Genomic DNA, 19,406 nt, shown 5'->3' with positions numbered 1-19,406 from the left:
AGGCGCGGTGCCTTTGATGCACGGGTCGCATTGTTATCTGGTAGCGGCCGGGGAGTCCGCTCGCACTGTTAGGCGCTGCAGTACGCCGACAAGGGGCGTTTGTTGCTTAAGACGTTTAATTTATATGAAAGTCGTTACATTCAGTTACCCTATGTTCTTCTCCTATTTTTAGTCGTAACTCTACACAGTGCCCTGCAAACAAAACTACCGCTGTGACAAAGTCTTTGGCAGTGGACATTTAATGCTACCCGTGGGAAGCGGGGGTGAGTCACTAGTGTTACTATAAAGTACGGCTGTGAACCGCGTACTGCACGAATACTTGATTCGGGCCACATGCAGCCCGCGGGCTGCAGTTTGACGACCTCTGGTCTAAGGCATCAAACTTCATTAAACAGCTGTCCTGATAAATACACTGAAGAGCCAAAGAAACTGGTACACTTGCCTAATATCGTGTAGGGAACCCGCGAGCGCGCGTAAGTGTCGCAACACGACGTGGTATGGACTCGACTAATGTCCTAAGTCGTGCTGGAGGGAACTGCCATGAGTCCTGCAGGACTGTCCATAAATCCGTAAGAGCACGACGGGATGGAGATCTCTTCTGAACAGCACGTTGCAGGGCATCCCATATATGGTCAATAATGTTCATGTATGGTGAGTTTGGTGGCTTTGCTTCGGATTTTAGGGAGAGGATTTTAATGTGCTGCTGGGTGACTGGCTCACCCAGGTTTTAGGTAAGAGGTCCGCCAGTCACGATTACCTACTTGTTTCACTTCGATTTCTGATCCCTTGTGTTTCCTTTCCTTTTTAGTGCGTTTCTTTTCCTATTGTTTTGCCTCTGTATGTGAGGTTTTGGAACAGCGTCAGGTCTGTGTCTTTTAGCCGTTCTCCTTGTTCGCTGTCCGTCTTCGTCCCTTCACCGCATGTGTTCCTGTTTCTATGCGTTTGGGCGCTGATGACCATGCTGTTTAGCGCCCGAAAACCTCAAACCACACACACACACACACACACACACACACACACACACACACACACATGGAACTGTTTAAACTCAGAAGAGTGTTCCTTGAGCCAATCTGTAGCAATTTTGGACGTGTGGGGTGTCGCACTGTCCTGTTGAAATTGCCCAAGTCCGTCGGAATGGACAATGGACATGAATGGATGCAGTTGATTAGACAGGATGCTTATGCACGTGTCACCTGTCAGAGAGTATCAAGACGTATCAGGGGTCCCTTATCACTCCAACTGGATACACCCCACACCATTACAGAGCCTCCACCAGCTTGAACAGTCCCCTGCTGACATGCAGGGTCCATGGATTCATGAGGTTGTTTCCATACCCATACACGTCCATCCACTCGATACAATTTCAATCGAGACTCGTTCGGCCAGGCAACATGTTTCCAGTCATCAACAGTCCAATGTCGGTGTTGACAGGCCCAGGTGAGGCGTAAAGCATTGTGTCGTGCAGTCATCAAGAGAACACAAGTGGGCCTTCGGCTCCGAAAACCCATATCGATGATGTTTCGTTGAATGGTTCGCACGCTGACACTTGATGGCCCAGCGTTGAAATCTGCAGCAATTTGCGGAAGAGTAGCACTTCAGTCACGTTGAACGATTCTCTTCAGTCGTCGTTGGTTCCGTTCTTGCAGGATCTTTTTCTGGCCGCAGCGCTGTCGGAGATTTGATGTTCTGCCGGATTCCTGATATTCACGGCACACTCGTGAAATGGTCGGGTGGGAAAATCCCCACTTCATCGGTATCTCGAAGATGCTGTATTCCATCGCTCAAGCGCTGACTGTAACACCACGTTCGAACTCATTTAAATCTTGATAACTTTCTGTTGCAGCAGAAGTAACCGATCTAAAAACTGCGCCAGACACTTCTCATATGTAAGCGTTGCCGACGGCAGCGCCCGTTTCTGCGTGTTTACATATCTCTGTATTTGAATACGCATGCCAATACCAGTTTCTTTCTCGGTGTAAATGATAACAATGGTTGAGCTGAAAGACTACACGATTCATTAAAAAAAGCTACCACAGTGTCCCAGTTCGGAATGGATCTGATGAGGAACCACCATGTAGAGAGATTTAACCAGTGCCCTGGTGCGAAATCATGTTTATTTTAACATAATCTGCAATATGTAACTTTGAGAAATGTTTTTGAAGTTTGGTTTTGGAAAAAAATTATGGAGAATGTTAGTAAACAATGGACAGGCCTTAACAAAGAAAGCGGAAGAATTGTGTTCCACATCATAGAACGTATGGGGGGGGGGGGGGGGGGGGGGGAAGTAGGCGTAAGAAGCATAGCGAAGTCTGCTTTCTGAAAGGAGAAGACACCTCGAACAGAGAAGAGCAGGTCAGGTGGCCGCAGATGGCAGTACCATCATCTTACTTCAATACCAACAGGTCTTATAGCCTGTTGCAGTGGATATAACATAAGATACAAATTCCTATAAAAATATATCCATCCTAAATAAAATAAGAAATCAAACTCAAAAAACTATTGCATAAGAAATGAGGAATTTCCGTCGACATGTATACTTACACTAGAGTAAGGAATTTTCAATTTTGTACCCTACACTACTGTTCCAAAATATTGCACACCACTACAGAATTTTTAGAATTTTGGCTCAGAACGTCTTAAACCCCAATCATCGTTGAAATTTCTAATATGTATTAAAGAAGGGTAGTCTACAAGTCTGAAGGAACATAGTAATGATGGACAAGTTTGGTTCTAATATTTTATTATAATTCAACGAAATATGTCAACAGTATGTACATATCTGTACAATGACATGCCATGTCACTGATGATATCTAAGTTAAATATTTTTATGAAATTTCCATTCAATTTGGTAATAGCGCAAAATATTGTGTATCCCAAGTGCATTATTCAGCAGTACTACTTTAAATAATTTAGTATTTTGTTGGACCCCCCCCCTCTTGGTCCTTACAACAGCCTTCACTCTGAAGTCGATCATTTTTCTGATGGTACTGATGTAAATTTCACGGTGACACTTTCACAATCATCTCCGACAGCTCATGTTTTGTTGCAGGATTTTTCTTATGAACCCCTTTCCCATCCATTCGCCACAAATTCTCAGTGGATTAAGACCGGCGAATTTCCCGGCCACGGAAGTTCTCTGGTACCCAGTTCAGTCATGACAGAACGAATCTAAAATGATAGATTTGGACGATATATAACAGTAGTAACCTTGTAAATTCTATTACAAAGATAAAATAACCAAAATTCACCTTTTTATGTTTGCCATGGAGCCAGATCCTGTTGGGAAATTCATGGCGCAACCTAGAAAGCATCATGTGCAGTGAACATCAGATGGCACCAAATCACAACATCGTATTATTTTTCATTGTTTCCTGAACAAGGCACTAAGGATCCTCCTGTCATTGGGTTCACAAATTACGAGCTGTGGTCTGTCACTCATCGTGGAGAATTAGCTTTAGTCTCAAAGTACCACAATTCTCCGCCGCTCCTTTGTCCAGTTCACGTGCAGTGTGGCTCATGCCAGGCTCTTTTTCCTCATTGCAGTAGTTAAAAATCGCTTCTTCTTGGCAACTCTTGCCTTCATACCCATTGCAGTGTGTGTTTTCCTAACAACTGGTGAGCTGGAATATACTCGTATTGCCTCTTTGCATGCTTTTGCCAGCTCAGCTTAAGTAGCATCCCTGTTTTTCCTACATCGTCGACGAATTATTCTGTCCTCCCAGGATGAAGAAATGTATAGGTGCTTGGTTTGTGGTAAATTTTCCATATTTACTTTGGCCATCAGCTTCTGCAGATTTCGACTCACAGTTGACAGCGAACACTTTAATTTCTACGCAATCTCAGTGCTGTTTAGGTCTTCGTTGTGTAAAACCTCGGAGCACTTTTCCTTTGTAGGGGCTAATTCATGAATTTTCACCGTGACAGTAAATGGACACACGAACATAGGAAGAAATTTTTTTAAAAATCCAGCAATACTTTCAGACCAGAGCTAGCGAACGCCTAAGCTCAGATAACACAGAACACTTTCTGAGACAATAATCGACAATATGAGATCACATGTTGCTAGTCATTGTCACTAGCGCCTCCTGCGCCCCCCCCCCCCCCCCCCCGACACACACACACACACACACACACAAATAAATGCGTATACATTTCAGCTTGGTGATGTGTAACTAACAAAAGGACACCATTGTAATCAAGGGCATCTAATACTTTGTAACAGTAGTGTAAATATTTTTATTTTTGAAATGAATGTAACTGACTTATCTATCAAAATGAATAAAATGCACATTTTACCTCTTTACAGTTACACTTTTGAATCTTATTTTATAATTTTAAGACTTTCATATCATATGGACAGTTTTATAATAACAGTAGAATCATTGAACTGTTGTGCAATTGATTGCTTGTGACGTCTCAAGTTCTGTGGATGAGTAACAGTAGTACTACATATTTAACACGGGGTTTACACGAACCGGAACAAACCCGGGAATTTTTTCATCCGGCAGAAAACCGGAAAAAAAAACCGGGAATTTTTTAGAATTCTTTGAATTTTTCATTGTTTTAGTTTTCAGTTAAATTTTTGTAACTATGACTGGTAAGAACCAATATTCTAACAAAGGATATTACTGTATCTCGCTACTGCAGAATAATACTGTAGCAATAAAACATGAACGAGAGAAAAAAGACGAAAATCAAACTTAAGTTGCAAAGGAAATGCGCCCATATACAACAACAAAACACAGTGCTCATACAAGCGTCTGCCAACAGTAAAATGTTTCAAAGGCCTTGGGAAGACTATATAATGCTTCATAACAACAAATTGCCCCCGATGAGCGTGACGTCACAACTGCTTACATCAGGTTCGTTTGAGTAGGTGTGAGCGATCTCATGCGCATGCGCAGTAGAGTTATGTACGAGAAGTACATTCTCCCGCACAGAAGCTGTGTAAGCAATAGCAGCAGGCAGCCAGATGATAACCAGAAATTTTACTGGCGCGGCTAAGCTACCAGATTCACGCTTGCGCAACAGGCCCGGATCTATGGGGTGGGGGACAAACCCATTCGTATGCCCAGTTTTGGATGTAAATTTTCTTGGAGTACCAGTACTGCATTATCTCATGTTTGGTTCTTTATTATGGCATAATGCCATATGTGCTAGAAGATGAAAACGTACACTTGAAATGTAGCGAACAGTTGAAAGTAGCCAATAGTGTGGAATTAAAAACTTCGTTTCGAATAAATTGACTGCCTGAGCGGAAAAGATTAATAAAAGCCAAATTTCTTTAGCAAACCGACAAAAATAATTTCATTGTTCTGCAAGGCGATTAATGCTTGACTGTCAGAAAGGTGTATACAGAGCTTTAGCTAGCTGCTGCTCTGTACACAGAGCTTTGGCTGCTAGCCTGGAACTGTACAACTGGCCCTTACTAATGTAGCGGTCTGGCCAAAAAATTTCTGTCAACATTTCATTTTCTTGGATACACCGAGAATATAATACGTGATCTTTTTTACCTGTTTATTCCTGATATTCGTTTGTTTCCACTCTGGTAGTCTGAATCTATGGATTTCGCTAGTAAGTATAACAACGTTGATCATTCGCAAACCCAGTCAACCACATAAACAGCGATTGGCATTCACCCATTCGGCTTTATTCCGCTCAGCTCGTATAGCTTCGTCCCCTTTTGTCTGCAGGAAAGTTTATTTCTAGATGCAACGGAGATTCCCCTGCCAGAGACATCACGCACGCTATGCACGCATTCAAAAATCAACGTATGATTCATTCAGAATTCAACTTAAAATTTGTTCAAAAACCGGGCGGGAAGCGTTTCAAAATCATATGAGTAATCGATAGACCAACGTGGGCTGGATGCTAGGCGCTTTGTGAAACAAGGTTATTTTCCTTAAGAACATTAATTTGGTGCTCCCCCCCCCTCCCCCTGAAATTGCCGCCCGGGGTAGATACCCATGAGTAATGTAACAGCAGCAGACAGAGCTGCTTTACGCTCTCTCAAAGTTGATCCTAGTATTGTTATTTTACCTGCGGACAAGGGCAATGCCACCATTCTTTTAAATAAACATGATTATGTACAAAAGATGCAACGTTTACTATCTGATTCAGCGTATCGCAGAATCTATGTTGACCCCACAAAAAGTGTTGAGAGAAAGACCAACAGCGTCCTGAAGAAAAGTAGTTTGTCGCAGGCCACTATCAAGAGTCTTAACACCTATAGTGCTTTTCCTCCTAGGTTATATGGCCTTCCGAAGGTTCACAAGAAAGGGGTTCCTTTCCGTCCTATAGTGAGTAACACGGCGCTCCGACATAATCGTGTAGCCAAGCATCTTGCTTCTCTGTTGAGTCCACAAGTAGGTCGGTGTGAACATCATATCAGGAACTCAGCTGATTTTTTACGTCGTTTGGAGGGGCTGAGGTTGAATGACTGATATTTTAGTGAGTTTCGATATGGTCTCTCTCTTCACTCGTGTTCCTCTGTCTGATTCGTTGCGGTTAATTGAGGCAAGGTTTGGTGCGGAATTAACTAATCTCTTTCGGCATGTGTTGACATCCACTTACTTTTTATTTAATGACCAGTATTACGAGCAGACAGATGGAGTTGCGATGGGTAGTCCGTTGTCTCCTGTGATCGCAAATTTGTTTATGGAAGACTTCGACGAACGTGCATTGGAGTCAGCGCCTTTGAAACCCACCTGTTTCTTTAGATACGTTGATGTTACCTTCGTTGTTTGGCCTCATGGTAGGGAGAATTTGAATGTCTTTCTAGAACATCTGAACTCGATCCACCCGAACATTCGTTTTACGATGGAGGTGAAAGAGGATGGTTGCTTTCCCTTTCTTGACGTGTTGGTTAGGAGGAAGGATGATAGATCATTGGGACATGCAGCCTACAGGAAACGTACTCACACCGACTTGTACTTACAGGCTAATAGTTGTCACCATCCGGCTCAGCGTGAAGGCGTACTTCGTACCCTGGTACACAGGGCACATGTCGTTTCTGGCGCTGAGACTTTGCCAGCTGAGCTGTTCCATCTTGAAGTTACATTTCGTCAAAATGGTTATAGTGATAGACAAATTGAACGTGTGTTACGCTATCGACCAACTGTACATCGGGTGACTGATGATAATTCTGAGTCAACACCTAAGTCTACTGCCGTTTTGCCTTACGTAGGAAACACGTCCAACAAGATCGGTCGTATTTTATGGAAATACGATGTGAAATGTGTCTTTCAACCTCCATCTAAAATGAGAGCACTTTTGAGTTCCGTTAAGGATGATCTCGGACTGCGTAAGGCGGGTGTATATCGTATTCCTTGTAGCTGCGGCATGCAATACGTAGGTCAAACTATCAGGACCATGGAGGACCGGTGTACTGGGCATAAACGTCACACATGATTACAGCAGCCAAGTAGATCTGCTATTGCCGAACATTGCTTGGATACTGGTCGCCTCATGTTATATAATAACACCGAGATATTGGCATACACGTCCGGCTATTGGGACAGTGTTATTAGGGAGGCAGTTGAGATTAAATTAGCGAGCAACCTCGTTAACAGGGATGGAGGTTTCCGTTTAAACTCTGTTTGGAATCGGGCTCTCTCCCTTGTCAAAAAACAGAGGGACAGAGTCAATACTACCTCACCTGCGAATTCATAGTCTCACTATCGATAGCTCTGACTTTGGTCATCTTTGGTGGCACTAGTGTTCAGTGTGTGTGTTATCTTTCCTGCTTCAGTCCGAGAGGCGAGAACCGAGGTTTTAAATTTGCATGTACGCCGCCTGTCCGTTGCAGTTTGCCTTGAAAATGGCGGGGTGTTCTCCTGCCGAAATATCGGCGGTCGCTGAAAGTGTTACGTGGCTGAATTCCCGGAAGTTATTTGAAAGTTGTATACGCCAGAAGAAACTCGGGTCTCACATTGTGGAGAGTTGTTGTTGCATAACCTTTAGTAGGCCGGTGTCATTTAATTTGAGGGTGTATTGTGAGTTATCAAGAACAGTCCTCATTAAATACATTCAGACTGTCAGTCTTCTTATGTGCTTGTCTGCCAAGCTTAGCATTTTTTTTTTAGCAAAAACGTATTTCCTGCCACAAATAATAATAATTAAAGATGGGCGTGTACTTACTGACAGATATTGCAATTCATTGTGTGTGGAGGGATCAAAATTCGTTTCTATCTTTGCATATTTACACATCGTCTTGGCTTGTTGGAGCCTGCAGTGTCAATGTGTTACCTCACTCAGCAGACTGCTCAGGTAGTAGTGATGTATCAGTTCTTAACTGTCGAGGTGTTTTTGAAAATACATTATTCGTTACACATTTTAGGTGGTGTATTTACACATGTCATACACCATTTTTACGCATTTGCACATCGCCACAGTGTGTTCGCAAAATAATAATACACTGCTCAGCTAGCATTCTACAAATATGCTACCTTATAACACTTGCATACACATACATTGTAAAAGCAAAGGTAGTACTCCAATAATGTCTTTTTTTATAAATAATTCAGAGAACATTGCCTGAGACATGAGGGTTCTCGAATGGAAGGCGACAGCGTATGACTGATGAATAATACAGGTGCTTCTAAGCACTAAATTAATTGTAGGTCTCAGCAGCACATGATGGCAATCAACGTAACAATACAGTGGAGTGACATTGCTTTAATGCTGGCATATACGCCAGTGCGATGCTGTCAGATCTTTCAGGTACTTTTGGACACAGGTCCTCTCACTAGATTTGGTGCCACTAGAATAACATTTTCCCAGACTATGCTGTGATGTCATTATTGTATACTGCGTGTTTCTCACAACATGCGCTTGTTAACTTTTCCTGATACGTGGAATGTGGTCCCATCTGAAAAAACAAATTCGGTAAAGATAATTTTTGCTGGTGCCAAACTCTCACCCACAAAAGTTACTCAAGAAGTTCTGTCATTTGAATCTTACATGTAGAATTCTTCCTACTGTGGCGCTAGGCATTCCTAATTCGTGAAATGCATGTTGGGTAGATTTGGAAGTACTTCTGTTGCGCACATCTGACACTTCGTTTACTGACTGAAGGCTTCCCTATTCACAGAACATCCAACATACTGCTGGCCTGTTTAAACTCCTGGTACCATGCAACAATAATAGTGCTTCTCTCCCTTATTGTCTTGTAATACCACAAAACACACTGTGCCTTCTCGTCGCGTGATGCCATTTTATAACAGCGATTGTAATGCACTCCACCTATCCTTAGAGCATTAGCAATTTCACAAACCTTTTTATGTCGATCTTTTAAAATCATATCATCCATTTTGTCGGTGGTTTCTGGTGTGCCTGCATTTTTTGGGCGTTGCTATATCCGTTTTGATGCTCGTTATTAACTCTAGATTATTTGTTGCTAAGAGGTCAAGTGTGTTTTCATAACAGTCTACTATTCAAGAGGACTCATGAACTAAATGCCCGAATTAATTTTCAGAGAATGCGTTTAGCACAATTTTGGAAGATGTTTTATGCATACCTCCAGATGTAAACATGTATTTTCGCCAATATATCGAGGGAAAAATGGAAGTCATCACCAACTATAATAGTGTGTGTCAGGTACGTGTTTTATTTTATTTATTTATTTATTTATTTACACATTAAGTTCCGTAGGACCAAACTGAGGAACAAATCTCCAAGGTCATGGAACGTGTCAGTACATGAAATTACAACATGAAGTAATAACAGATGAAAATAAAATGTTTATCAAACTTTCAGAAATTCTATCATCTGAGTTGGGAGGTGGGTAAAAGGTTCGAATAGTATTTTATTCCAGCCGCCAAAAATGACCTCTACCCATATTAACTAACAGAAACTATATTCTTCAATTTCACTACAAGATAAACTACTTCTAAAAGCAGCAAACACACCTTTGCCAACTGTATCTCTGAATACCATTAGGTCCTTCTATTTCAGCTGAACTTTAGCCACCTTCCAGTGTCGATAACAGTTTGAGCATCGGTGCTTTCTATTAACTCTAGTACTTTCCCAAAACTACTATGACAATTTACAACTACAATGCTGATTGTTACCATGTGTATACGAATGGTTCCTACATCTACGTTCTTCCTGTGTTCGACCTGCCCCCTTTGATACTGAAGCCTTTTTTTGTGTTTTCTATAAGCCCTCTAATCTAAAAACCTCCCAGTCCACGCCACACAGCATGTAGTGGACTCTCGACCTATTTATCTGAACCTGAAAACCCATCACCCTATGACGCAAGTCGAGGAATCCACGGCCTACACAGTTACAGGACTGTCTGAGCCTCTGATTCAGACCCTCCACTCTGGCTCTATGCAAGAGGTCCACAGTTGGTCCTGTCGACTGCTGCAATTCGTGAGCTCTGCTTTCATCTTCCAAGCTAAACTGGCAGCCTTTACCACTTCTGATAGCCACCTGAAACAAGAGAGAATCTCTTCTGGTCCAAAGCAACATCATCATTGATACCATCATGAGCCACCAACTTGCAGTTGGCTGCACTTTGTGCTCTTAATGGCAACCGGGAAGACCCATTCCACGTCTGGAATGAATCCATCTGGTATGCACATGAAGTGACCATTGGCTTTCCTCCCCTCCTTAGCAGCCATATCCCACCCTCTGTAACTGCCTGGACCTTGCAGACTCAAGAGGTTTTCTCTGAAACAGGACAAGTGACTGAATCTGTCTGAGGGACAGTGTCAGCCATAGACAGCATCTGGAACCTGTTTGCCAGACTAAATGGAGAGCCCTTATGATCGGTCCCCAGAAAGTCTTTCATCACCTGACACACCCCGAGACGACCTCCCACTTGACCATGGGTGAGGGGTCAACCTCAATGCAAGCAGTGACTGGACTGTCCACTGGTACAGACCAATTGGCAGACTCGTGGGTCGTGCTGGACATCCTTTGGATCACTATGGCCAGCCTGCAACAGTTTTGCCCATCCACTGCAGCCTCAAGCTGTAGTCTGGAGCTGAGAATGAAATGCCACCAATTTGGCTTGCATCTGCACACAGCAGTCTCCCGCCTACAGCCTTTGTCTCCATATAGTTTCATAGGCCTAAGCTGATTAAGGTCTACACACTGTGAATAATGGAAATAATTACAACAACGAAAGGGAACCCATCTCTTCTCAAGCAAGTCATCACTACCAGTTGGCCTGGAGATGTGAAGAGTGTACCAAAGGGTTGTGTGTGAATTTAGAATGGAGTAAGGGCCGATGCCATTTAAAAATTGCAACTGAGCAGTCACATTCTTGCCCACCTGACGAAAGTTTTAACAGCGACCTAATTTCATTTGTGGCTCCTAAATTTGTATGGCGGCCACAGTCCTTCTCCAGGAGAGTCATGTGAAATTGTTATGCAGCATGTCAGGAGTGATGCTGAGAATAGCTTCTTTTACGAAGATTTAATCACTGCACAATACTCGATTTTTTTCCATTTTCGACATCATGTGTACGGAACTGCTTCAAAGACACTCTACAGTCAACTGCTGCCTGGAATGTCTTACAATTTTACGAGGCGTCTATGCTGTCGGCATTGTACGATTGACGGGTGACAACACATCCGTTGCTGGTGTACGACTGGCGTAAATTAGCAATGGGGGAAGTTCTGGTCGGAAAACCTACGCTTCTTGGTCGCACTTCCAAAAGGATCGGTAAAACCACGGTCGATGTAGCCATCCTGGCGAGAATGATCCGCAGAGGCAGCAGTAGGCATATGTATCTACATTTGTCACTTAATATAGGTTCTTGAAAATTTGCAAGTAGGCTTTCCTGAAATAGATTGCTTCTGGCCTCAAGCCTTAGACAATTCAAGTTTTTACCACTTCCGCGAGTCAGACAAACACTCGACCGTCCATACAGCTTTTCGTCGTATAAGTCCTACAATATATGAGTATCGTATGACACGCTCGAGTTTCATCGTATGAGGTCAATATCCTACAATATATTGGTATGACACGCTTAAGCAATATAATAGAATAGGTTCCACGGGTGTTTTGTAAGCAATCCCCTTTATAGGCTGCTGTAGAGATACGACCAGAATGTTAAGTAACATCTCGCAATACTAATTAATACTTCAGATAGCTATTCACTCGAATTACCGCTTAGTTTTCTGCGGCTTTTTCTTACCGGTACTCTTCCTTCAAGATAAGACGCTTCAGTCAGTATGTCAGATGACAGTCCTCTGATGCATTTGTTTCTGAAATCTGCTGGAGAAATTTGTTACTTACAGAATCAAACACCATTTGAAAGTAAGGTACATCGTAACTCTTTGGGGCGGATCATGTCACCAATATTCACGTAGTCATTGGCGTATTTGCACTGTTCCTTCTTAAATGTCCGCTAAGTTCAGTAGCTGATTTTCCAGTAGTTGTTACCCGTTCTGCTAATATGTGGGATCGAGAGAACAGTTGTTTGTCGATCTGTTTCAGGATCAATATACACCAAAAAACTGTAGAGCTTAGGTAGAAATTTTGTGGCGCAGCGAGTCATGATAATCACTTAATCCTTCTTGAAAGATTGTTTCCACACATAAATGCACTTAAAATAGTATTTGCCGAATGTTGTACCGTGCTCTAAAGCCGCGTTTCCGCAGGCATTAAAATTAATGAGCAACAACTTTGGCACCCTTAACAGCATACACTATGGTGTACTATTCACATTACCATCTGTGCTGTAATGTTATGAGAAGTGGGGGGGAGTACACCGTGGGAGTGGCAGGTGAACATCTTTGTGTGGGGGTATTATAGACAGGCACTTACAAGTGCAGTGCCGGTTCAATTAAGTTATCGGTAATTACAATCGATTGGTTAATCGGCCTTCAGCGTTGTTTTTGCTGCCAGCCACAAGAATGCTGGCAGGTTGGAGGTCGTGCACAAATCGTAATTCCAAAATAAAATCAAGTACCTGATAAATTCGTATGTGTGACACCAGCCAAAAACCTGCTTCAGTGCCATACCTGCTGTGACTAATCTTTTTTACTGGTAAGTACATGTAAACATTAAGTAATTACAATATTCCTGTATAAGAAAGATTCTGTGGTGAGTGACACAGCAAAGAATTGCTGCTACTTCAGTCGTCACTGGTTGAAAATTAAATTCAAGTAACTCGTAATCAGTTGATTCAGTAGACCAGTGGAGTGCAGATATGTCGGTAGTAAAATGAAAATAGCTTTGGAAGTGTTAAATGAAACCGATGTGTAATCAGTTCCGTTCTAAGGCCGAAGATTTGTACATCATCAGGATTGTGTTGTGCAACAACCGTTTCACAACGTAAATAAAGTCAGGTTGAGTTAATGACCATCAGCTATATACATGGTAAATATATTGTGCTTTTAGTATTCACAGTTGGGTGCCAGCATTCGTATCAGAAGCAGTTAGTAATGTTTTTTGGAAGATCACAATGCTCCTTATTTAATGTGTGTACAACTGTATGAATTTAATTTGTGTGAATCAGGAAAGCAATTCGTATATACACAGTATTACATGTTTCCGTCATAACTGTCTGACACAGCACTTTGTTTGTATAGCCCGTTAAACAACAGATGTTTTTACAAATCGTCTATTTATACCATGATGTATCCAGTAACACTAATAAAGGGACCAACAATTGGGTAAAAATTTATAGACATCTGTATCCATCAGCTTATCGTAAAGGAATGTAATTTCTACTTCACATTTTGGTATGACATGTGCCTCTTTCATATTTTTATAGACCTACATAGCTACAGTGAAATATGATACAATATATATACATATATATATGGGTGGAAGTTTCCTAGGGACTTAGAGAATGCATTTTGGCAGAGTGATTTGTGAAGATCTACAAAGAGTATTATCTGTTAATTGAATAGCTACCAGTATTTGACCATTACCAGAAAAACACACACACACACACACACACACACACACACACACACACACACACACACACACAGAGAGAGAGAGAGAGAGAGAGAGAGAGAGAGAGAGAGAGAGAGATGGGGGGGGGGAATTTAGTTTTGCTCGCAGTGAAACAAAAAATAATTTCAAAAAATTTAAAATATCATAATTAATGGAATGTCACCAATTTACAGAGCTTTCTTTCATTGACTAGGTTGCTTAACTTATTTGGAATGTATAGTTAGAGTTGTTTTGGAATATTTTATATTGTTTTAATATGGGCAAGTAATTTGTTGCAAAGCATTATTCCTGCTTGCAGTGGTCATTTTTTGCGCTTTTTTTTTTCTCTTTCTCCATGTATCTAGTGTTGTTTGTGTGCTCATCCTGATTTATGTTAAATTAAGCAGATGTCTTCCCTCATTAATGTATGTGGTCTCTGACATATTTAAACAATCTTAACGATGATTCCATCTGCCCACAGTACACATTTTTTTATAAATTGCTGTTTTATGCATCCTGTTAGAATTTTGACACAGCAACACACAATATTCAACTCTTATTATGTTTATAGTTCACATGTTCGATCCATTTTAGGTTACCTGGTATCCACAGTTCAAGGTATTTAATGACATTAGAAGTTTCTACTGTCTTGTTCATGTGATAACAGCTCAGTTCTTTGTTATAATATGTGCAAAACCTCTCAACCCTCACTTGGTGAATGAAGGAGTGTGTTATAAAAACCTTACTTATTTCCATTTGTATCAAAATTAATTGTATTTGTTAAATTTCGAGTTCTAATATTACTAGATTCTTAAGTGAAGTTTTCTGTAATACTTCTGTTATACTACTTTATATTTTTCGTATTTGTTTCTAGAACATATGAAGACATGGCAGAAACTGTAGGATTTGTTGCTGGGCTTGTGATCCTGCTTATAATTATTGTGAACTTCTCCCTGCATAAGCTGGAAGAAGGTCATGTTGGTGTATACTACAGAGTAAGTCTGTCTTTTATTACTGTGAAACCTGTGCACTGTATTTACTAAACTTGGAAGCTACTTACAACTTGTTTCCACAGCATTTACTTTCATCCTAGCTTCCACTTGATGTAGATTCATTGTCATCATGGCAAATAAAGTATCCAATTCTAGTATATTTTTAGTACATTCAGGGTTGGCTTGAACATTTTTCCATACAAGCATTTTATCTTTTGACACCTTCTCCCCACTTTCCCCCTCATACACTTTCACACATGTCAGTTTTCGTTCCAATTGTGATAAATCATGTACTTTTTGCATGTAGGTGGCCCTGATGCCTCTCAGCTTGGTGGCCCTAAATATTGCCACTAATTGTGATACATACTGTAAAGCAGTTGTATAATTGTGCCACCTCTGGCACTCCTCAGTGTATGCCACTTCCAGTAGCGAGTTATGTCACTTGGGCCTTAAACTGGCCCCGGACACAATGACTCATGGTTAAATGTGAGCAGTTGTGGCAAATATAATTTATTTTACAAATATCTTGTACATGTCTTCCAAATGAGAAATCTGTATACAACTGCTGTCATTATGAAACAATCAACACAAGTTTCATACATGTAAATAAAAGCGCCATACAATACAGATAAAGTAATGGTTGAAAGAAAGTTTAGTCCTCAGTTTCTAACTGCTCTTGTGTGTCTGGAAGATGAATGGAAATGAATGCTGACGAGTGATATCAAATGATATAGAAAATTGTTGATTCTTCTACTGTCAAATGTCGGGAAAGAACAGCAACTTATAAAATGGTGTAAGTGACCTGTTCGTACCTTTCTTATTTTTTCAGATTTCCCTTTCATTTGTTTTTCATACATTGACATGTGTTCTTTCCAGCAATCAAGCTCTGTTGTATTTTATTTCCTCATTCTGTAGGTTGGCAATGTACCTGGAAAATCTAAAAAGTCTCGAGAAAATTTAGTTTACTGAAGAAGTTGGGGAAAGCTTTGAGAAATGTGAAAGACTAAAGAAATAGGAGTTTGACTTATTCATTGAAAGAATTTGCTGAGTCATTTTGTTACAAATCACTCTTTATAGTCTGCTTTGGAAACTGTTGGTGTGGAGTTGCATAAGGAAATTTGCAAAAATCTGTTCCATTATTGTATTATTTGATGTTTGATCACAACCACCTCGAGCACACTGGCGGACACGAGAATCTTCTTTATTGTAGATGGGTTATCAGGCATCCCTGTTTGCCACTGCATGTTTGATGATGGAGTGTAACATACACACAAGAATATGTCGCATAACTGTACATTTGCCAGTTGCTCAAATCAGATTTTAAGAAAGTATATAAATACCGATCCATATTTGAATATGCACGTGTTGGAGATCAGTGTTGAATATTGCAGCTTCAGTTCCTTTCTACTAATTTCAGTGTAAAGTAGTGCTTCGCTGACTTTCTCACAGTATCATGCTTGAAGTTGTTGTCAAAATGGATTAATAATTTCTGTGACAAAAATTCAAAGGTTGTTCCTATGATGATTTCTCATGTACTTAAGGTTATTGCGCTATGGCATGGAACAGTGATGGATGATGGTAATGATGGAATTTTTAAGAGTAACAATAGCTGATAAGTTACAGATTTGCTGATGAAACTGTTAGTAAACTAATGTTTACAGGAGAATTAGGAGCAGCCACTAAGTTACTTTGATAAACACACGTAACGAGGGAATGTTTGTCATTGTGGCTGCATGTTTCCGAGTGCGTATGCATAGTTTCCAGCTCTTTCCTCTGCTGTGAAAAACTGTGGGTCTGCTTTTCTCTTTGCTTCCTTTAGTATTGCAACAAGAAGCAAATTCATGTCATATTCAGTGCTGGTTTGTTATTGCTATGAGCCACACATTTATTTTGAAATTTTTAAAATTGATAGAGAATGCCGGTGCCTGATAAGCTAATGCAGATTGTATATCTAGTGTGGTATTTTCAAAAACAAATAAGATGTTTTAAATCTATGTAGAGTAACTTTGTTGTTAAAGTATTACCATTGAACATTATTTTTCAAACAAGAGTAGTAGTTAGCTTTGTACATACAGTGTGGTTGTAATTAAATTTTTGCTGCCTGAGACACATGCATGATCGTACAACAGCAAAACTTTATGGAAACATTTGTAAGAACGTGTGTAAGAGACATAATGAATAAGCCACCGAAAAAAATGCACATTAATTTCTTCATAAGAAGGTAATGCATGTTAGTTGTGTTCCGAAAGGTTTGAAACTCAGCACCCGGGCTTCAGTTTTCTAGAGCAGTTCAACACATACTCTGAGAAAAAATCAGAAGACTTCTGAACCAAGTACAAAACATTTTCACCTGATTAAAAATAATCAGCCACGGCCTGGGTAGGTATTGTAGGAATCTTGTAATTGTATAGCTGGTCATTCAAACCTCACTAGTAGCACCCTTTTTATAATTCAATATTTCTTAACAAATAGAAATTAATGTATATTGAATTTTATTTTAATAAAAGATGACATGTTTTCGTTTTTAATAACCAATTGCATGAAAACAAATTCACAATCAGTGAAAATTTGGTACAGAAATGTGAAAGATAGAAAAGGAAGTACTTTCTAAGTTTTTAGAGATTGAACTGTATTATTGATTTACTTAGGCTATATATTTTTTGTCATTTGACAATGAGCCATTTCAAATGTCTGTACAAAATTTTGTCACATGACCAGTAATTAAAAATAGCTACTATTATTATTAAAAAATTGAGGAGCACCATTTGAAATTGTATTATGTCCACCATACCATTCTTTTGTGCTGTGAAGTCAGAATGTAACACATCAGAGTCACTGGCAGTGTAAATAGTCTCTGAAAACTAGCATTTATTTCAGATCGTATTTAGCCTTCTATAGTGTGTGCTTCAAATGATATTGTGTCCAACATCTATTCTACATGAAGCAGCTCAGTTGGCTATACTGACAACTAGTGTACTTTTCTCAACAATGCTGTGTGTTCAGTAATGACAGTTATCTCGTGATTGTGTTGTTCACACCAGTATTCCAGCACAGAGAAAGTCATTTTCATTGCTGTAATATACTAGCATATTTTCTACTAAATGCCAAAAAATAAAGCATTCAGAATTGACAGGAAATGTATAGCAATGATCGTTAAGTATCACATTCCAGTAAATAGAGATTTGGAACGAGTGCATGCAAAAATTTTTGCGGAGCTGTTTGGATTTGTGTAGAGTAATCTAAATATTATTGCTAACTCAGTTAACGGGTGGTGAAAGATGTAAAGAATACACAGGGAGTGACCACAAGAAAGAGAAGTTTGCAGCAAAGAGAGAGAAGATTATTAGTTTCATCTCTAGCGTAAAGGTTAGAGAAAAGCAACAATTGTACTTTTTTTTTTTTTTTTTTTTTTTTTCAGAACTAAATATCAGTAAGTTGTTCAAAATTGTTGTTTTGGAACACATACCTCGGATACTTGTAGCTACAGCCTTAAAATGTCTCGTAGACTTTTTACAGCTGCCCAAAATTAAGTCACAAATTCTGACTAACTTGGGTGCTTCTAGATTAAGAGCAGAGACTTTCATCGACTTATGAAGGAGTAGCCCTAGAATTCAACAACCCTATGCCCTGATATGCAGCAGATACAGGTCCTTCCAAAAGATGTTGATCAGTGAGGCATATCATTCACAACAAATAAACTATCACACTCTCTGTGTAAAAGACACAGATAATAAAAATTCACACTTCTATGTGTGGACAGAAAATAAAGTTGGCAGAAGTTCTGTTGGGATTGCTTGAGGTCCCTGTGATTTTCTGGAAAAGTTTAAAATCCCTGTTGAGAATGATAGCTTGAGGCTTTTGGCAGATGACTGTGGAGGGCAAAATAAAAATGATCGTGTGGTATGTGCTTGGACTTCCTCTCTACTTAAAAAAGCTCCTCAGCAGCTTATGAACATAACACTGATCTTTTTCCAGTACGAGGCCACTCACTTTTGACTGCTGACAGAATCTTTGGAGTTTTGGAAAAACATTTTCAAAAGAAATCTGAGTTACTGACACGCAAAGATTACCATCTTCTTCTCCAGTAGTGCTACTGCCCTGGATGAACCTTGGCTTCAACAAGCTTCTTCCACATATCTCGGTTGTTTGCTGCTCTTTTCAAACCACTGACTCCCGAGTGGTGAGATCTGCTATCACGTCATCAATCCATTCTTCTAGGTCTCGGTTTTTGCCTAGATGAATGAATCACATCTTTCATCATTGTCTTTGGAATTCGATCTTCTGCCATTCTCTCCGCGTGTCCTAGCCATTGTATTCAATGTGATTTCACAATGAAATGATCATATGGCATTTATTGGCCAGGATATCCCCTTTGGAGTTCACAAATTTCACTATATCCCTTCCATGTAATTGTATTCCTATATTCCTACCATGTAACTCGGCACTGTAGTGTATTCTCCAGCCTTCTTTCCTTATTGGGAGGGGGGGGGGGTTGTGTAGTATTTTCCAC

At 40.3% G+C, this 19,406-nt stretch overlaps 1 protein-coding gene across 2 annotated transcripts in view; it reads left to right on the top strand.

Moving 5' to 3' along the window:
• The first annotated feature begins 12,702 nt into the window (after positions 1–12,702).
• LOC124595904 (erlin-1-like) overlaps positions 12,703–19,406 on the top strand; it is a 39,747-nt gene continuing 33,043 nt past the window's right edge. Inside the window, exons 1-2 of one of the 2 annotated variants that reach the window (XM_047134814.1) lie at positions 12,703–13,007; positions 14,779–14,899. In XM_047134814.1, the coding sequence (XP_046990770.1) occupies positions 14,792–14,899 (108 nt within the window). In that variant the 5' untranslated portion in view covers positions 12,703–13,007; positions 14,779–14,791. Of the gene's footprint in view, positions 13,008–13,157; positions 13,341–14,778; positions 14,900–19,406 lie in introns of those variants that run through there. The other variant, XM_047134815.1, reaches the window with a different exon arrangement.

This window comes from Schistocerca americana, chromosome 2, assembly GCF_021461395.2.
Source record: "Schistocerca americana isolate TAMUIC-IGC-003095 chromosome 2, iqSchAmer2.1, whole genome shotgun sequence".
NCBI classification, from domain to species: Eukaryota; Metazoa; Arthropoda; class Insecta; order Orthoptera; family Acrididae; genus Schistocerca; species Schistocerca americana.
This window is presented reverse-complemented; position numbering and strand designations above follow the sequence as displayed.